This window comes from Stegastes partitus, unplaced genomic scaffold (assembly GCF_000690725.1).
Source record: "Stegastes partitus isolate 25-593 unplaced genomic scaffold, Stegastes_partitus-1.0.2 Scaffold242, whole genome shotgun sequence".
NCBI lineage: Eukaryota > Metazoa > Chordata > Actinopteri > Pomacentridae > Stegastes > Stegastes partitus.
Window position 1 is genome coordinate 504,287 of NW_007577973.1, and position 5,109 is coordinate 509,395.

The 5,109-nt window shown below is 40.6% G+C and overlaps 1 protein-coding gene across 2 annotated transcripts in view; it reads right to left on the reverse strand.

Annotated features, from left to right (window-relative positions):
* The window catches only part of lsp1a (lymphocyte specific protein 1 a), a 47,033-nt gene extending 42,361 nt beyond the window's left edge, over positions 1-4,672 (reverse strand). The window contains exons 1-2 of one of the 2 annotated variants that reach the window (XM_008281703.1): positions 4,573-4,672; positions 4,324-4,430 (exon numbers count right to left, since the gene is read on the reverse strand). In XM_008281703.1, coding sequence (XP_008279925.1) covers positions 4,324-4,430; positions 4,573-4,668 — 203 coding nt within the window. In that variant the 5' untranslated portion in view covers positions 4,669-4,672. Of the gene's footprint in view, positions 1-4,323; positions 4,431-4,521 lie in introns of both variants that reach the window. The other variant, XM_008281702.1, reaches the window with a different exon arrangement.
* Between the last annotated feature and the right edge of the window lie 437 nt (positions 4,673-5,109).

Genomic DNA, 5,109 nt, shown 5'->3' on the forward strand with positions numbered 1-5,109 from the left:
AAGCCCTTGCAACCTTTCCTCTACGACCTCTGTGACCGAGGCTTTAACTGATCTTCACAGTTCTTGCTGACTCATTTTCTATTGCTTAACTATCTGAGTAATTGACTTTTGTATATTTAAGAATTCTTTATGTAACTCTTGAAATTTCCCAAGCAAATGTGTCACAAATTAGTGTCTGAAGTAAATGGAAAGAATACAGTAGCTCACATTTACCAAAAACAACATGAGCCAGAAATATCAAAACAGTCTGGATGAACCTGAACTCCTTAATAGCTAAACGCATAAAAATGTAGAGAGAATGAAGTCATCTGATATGGTGGAGAGTGGATGTAAAACAGTTTAGCTGAAATGCCTACAACGTGCGAGTGGTGCCGTGTTTTTGGCATGAGGTCATTGTTGCTGTCAACTCCTCTAGACTGAAGCCATCTGTTGAGAGGACTGAATCAGAGCGAGGTGCTGCCTCCTCCAGCTGTTATCTGCTCCATAAACACACAGCCCCACGGCTGCTCTCACTGTGACTCACTGATGACAACACTGCAAGAATCACTGAGACGCCACAAACAGCCTCACAAAGCAGAAGCTCAGTGTCGTAATGCAGCGTATGACTTATCCATGCATCAGTTTCCCGTATGGAAACTCCTAGTGGAAAACCACTTGTTACACTGACAAGGAAGTGTTTTTGCTTTTACATTAAAGCTCACAAAGATTCACAAACTTGTCAAGCATCTGTTGAATTGCCTGATGGCCCCTTGTTGTTTTAACAAAGCTACTTTGAATGGTAACTTCAGCTTCAGGTCTTTGGAGGCCAAAACATGTCTGGCCTCATTCGGAACAGAAACACCCCCTCAGACTGCAGTGTTCATAAATTAATTTTCAAAATCAGAGAGAGAGACTTGACGGCAGCAAGAAATACACACAAGAACTGTAGATTTGTTTCAAATTCACTCTCTAAGAACAGCTGGGGATGGTTAGCCTTAAAGGGATCCTGTGAAGAGTTGGATTGTCTGACAAGCAAAAGCTACTAACTAAGAGGAGACTAACTGTTTGTTGAGGTATTTCAATATAGATCAATGACATCTGCAGGTCATAGAAATACCACAGAAATCATAGAACCATGGAAAAGTCCCTCAAGCTTTGCTTTCTATCAACCACTGCAGGAACAAGTAAAGTTATTATCATGGTGAATATAACTGACGGCAAACAATATTCATGTTGTAAAATTCAATCTGTCTTTGAGGACTTGTTTCAATAAAATAATATAATAATTCTCAACTAGTTTGGTCATCTTTGCAGACAACAGCAAACAAATAAAACAGATGACAGTGGATGATTCTACTCCGTTGCTCACAGTCGAATCTGCAGAAAAATTAATTAGAAGTAGTCCTAAATTATTTAAAACTAAAATATTCTGTATGACTATAGCAGAACAAGATGGTATATTGAGATTTTGGGCCTCATACAGCCCGAGTAAACCCAGTTTCTGGTGTGAAAATGGATGAATTTAATGTCAATAATGCAGCACTGATTGTAATTAAAACACTTTAGGACACAACGATCTTCAATAATGCTACAATGTAGGCACGTTCCACCGTCCTCAGAGGTGTTCTGAAGCACGTTGGCGAGCTGTAAGGATGTTCTAGAGGTCCAGTTTTGCAGAATTGCCCGTCGTTTGCTGCAGAAATTTCTCTCTCTCCACCCACCCTAACCTATTTGATGCAACTTTGTTAAACTAATCGACACTACACAATGGCAAGTAGTAATATTGGATTATTTCTGTCATTTATTATCATTTATTATGTCATAAATGTTAGAACAAGAAACTGGTTTGTTGTGTAAAAAAAAACCCTGCAAGACTGAATCAGTGTGTTGAGACTGTCATCAGTACACTGCAGTGTGAAGGTGGAAATGCTCTGCCATGGTGTTGGCTGCTTATTTCACTCATGATGTCTCTTCTGACAGCAGTTAACACAGAAGCTTTCTGGCAAGTTAATGTTTGTCATGTTAATGAAGGAAATCTGCAGATTGCAAAGCTTTTACTTCTCACTACAGCTTACACAGCACAGAACCATCTCTGTTTATCTCGTGTATGTAGACATGTGATGCCCCCATTATTATTCTTCACCACAGCTCTGTTTGCTCAAATTTGTCTCCAAACTGCAGAAAACAATGACCACAAGACCACACCTACTCAAATCACTGAGCAGGTCAGACATATGTGTGGTGATGCAGAGTTCTGTATCCTCTGAATGTCAGAGGAATCACATCCCACTGATGTCACAAGTCACTGGTGTAAGAACAGTTTCACATTTAGGAAATACAGCCATCCCTTTCTGGTGGAGAGTGAGATGAGTGGATTCATACCACACCTGGATCTGTCCCTTAAAAATAATGTTTTTGTATGGAATAAACTAACAAGGGATGACATGTTAATTACTGATGTTTAGAAGTTCTAGCAGATGGACTTTGTTTGGCCTTGAGAGGGAAAGGTTAGCTGTTTGTCCTTCTTTCTAGTGTTTATGCTAAGCTAAGCTAACCAGCTGCCAGCAGCTGCCTTTCACGGAAAGGTATGAAAGTCACATTGTTATTATCACCAAACTCTCCAGAAATGATATTTCCAAAAATGTCAAACTTTTCTATGAAGCCAAAATTAAGTAGAGCTTCAATTTCATTAATTGATTACTGATAAAATATTTGTCAACTTTTTTGGTTATTAATCAGTTTGGGCAATAGTTTGGGAAAAAAGTAATTTCAGTTTCTCTGATTTCAGCTTGTTAAATGTGAATATTTTCTGAGTGCTTTCCTCTTCTGTAATATTAAACTGATTAACTTGGAGTTGCTGACAAAACAAAACATTCGTCATCTTATTGCTTTAGGTAGCCCTGATTGACAGTTTTCACTATTTTCTGACATTTTATGGACCAAACAACTAATTAATTAATTAAGAAAATGATCAACAGATTAATCAATACTAAAATAATCCTTAGTTGTAGCCCTAAAGTCAAGTTGCAAACTGCAACACACAGCACTACAGCAAAGAACTGAAGAACAGGAGGAACATATTTTGTGTTCAAACACAAGATACTACTGCACTTTAGACCCAGAAACCCTGTGACACAACAATCGGTTCACCCCAGGGGTAAAACACCAACACACCAACGTTATAGATGCAGTCCAATGCAGGGAGGAGTGCACAGACTTGTACATAGAATAGACCAAACAACAGCTTCACAAGCACATGGCTCAACAACAGAGCAGCTCCTCAGGACAAGACTCAGCTTCCATCTGAAGAATAACAGGGAACGAAGTCATGTGTGCTGGACTATAAGCTATATGCCTCTGCAACTCCCCATCAGACCGTTAGAACTCAGGAAGCCTCTTGGATGAGAGGTGAAAGGTCAAGAACCTAAAAGAGAAGTCAAGTTACTTTCTAGTGAGGCTCCTAGGATTAACATGACCAGGATGACCGAGAATCTACAAAGAAAGATGTTGCCTGAGCTCTCCTTTACTTCAGCAAAAACTAATGACTTTATGTGGAATTTAGTTGCTGCCCCTTATTAACAGTGTTGGTTCAATGTGTCATCTGCAATGTCTCCAAGCCAAGTCAGCCAAGAATTTATTACTCCAAACATCAAATGTCTCCAAAGACAAAGCATCTTCCCATTACATTCTGAGTCAGCAGAATGAGCTGTTATCATCTGTGGTAAAAACTCCCAAAAAGTCACACTAGAACTTGACACAGAATGAAAAAAAGCTTCCTTTTTAAAAGACAGGACGTGCCACCACCCGTGAGCACCCAGAAGACAAAAGAGGGACTCAGGAGACCTTTCACCTCTGACACCGGTCACTGATACCACTTCCCTTCTCAGTGAAACAGAGCAGCCTCGACTGGTCTGTAAATGTGTTCAACACACTGAAGGAAGCACAAAACAGATTTTAATATGACTCCTTTGTTCTTATTCATTCATATGAAGGGAGGTGAGGTGATTCAAATCCCCACAAAAACCTGTAGGACCCAAAACACCCCCATTCCACTGTTCCCATTTAGAAAAACGTGTAACACACACACACTTCAAATGTGGAAACAACCCCCTTTGTCTTTATCTGCAAATATGACATGCTGGAAATGCTCAACAGTCGTCCTCCTCATGTTTCACATGTGAAGCTGAAAAAACTGAACTAAACTCACTGAGTGAAGTATGTGAAAGGTGTGTGTGTGTATGTGTGTGTGTGCCTGCGTGGTATTTAAATATTAACCTGAGCTGCTCTTTTCTGTATGAAACCAACAGAAACCAACAACACAAATAGAAAAAGATCAATGCATACCTCATCAGGTTTTGTAAACCTGCTTTGCTGGAGTTTCTCCTCACCAAGGCGTTGGACATGTTGGCCTCTTTTCTTCTTCTACTACTTTTAAACGTTTCTTCTATTCTCTAGAAATAAAACAGATCACACAGGCCAGTGAGATTAGCTTTCTCCTCTATTTCTTCTTTTCCAAACTGACTGTCTGTCTTGCAGTCGTACCGAAGCCCACAGCTCAGATTGTGTATGTGAGAGAGTGTGTGATATATATACCGGTAAAGACTCTTCACACACACACTGTCCTGTTGTTGTACGTCCCACACTGTTCTCTCCCCTGCAACGCTTGTTGGAAATGTCAGCGAAGCTCATAGGCACTCCCTCCCCTCCCTCTCGGAGGCTGGGTTTTAGTCATTACACTCCCCCCTCCTCACACACACACACACACACACACACACACACACACAGACCTCACCCCCTCCCTTTGTCCTACATGTGGTTTTCATTGAAGAACTCAGTGTAGCGGGGCTCAACATCTCTCTCTCCTCTCTCTGTTTTTTCTTTCTTTCTTCTCTGCATTTCTCCATTATCCCAGGTCATGTGGTCTTCCCTGAGGGGGAATGAAAGGCGATACCCCCCTCCCCGACAAAAAAAAAAAAAAATCTACTACTGAACCATCCTGACCCCTCCCCAACATTTCAATTTCCCTCCGATAGCCGGGCAGATTAACAGACAACAGCAGGACGAGCCTTAACTGAAGCAGTGATATCAGATTGTAAAAATACTTGACAAGCCCACATTCAAATATTGCTT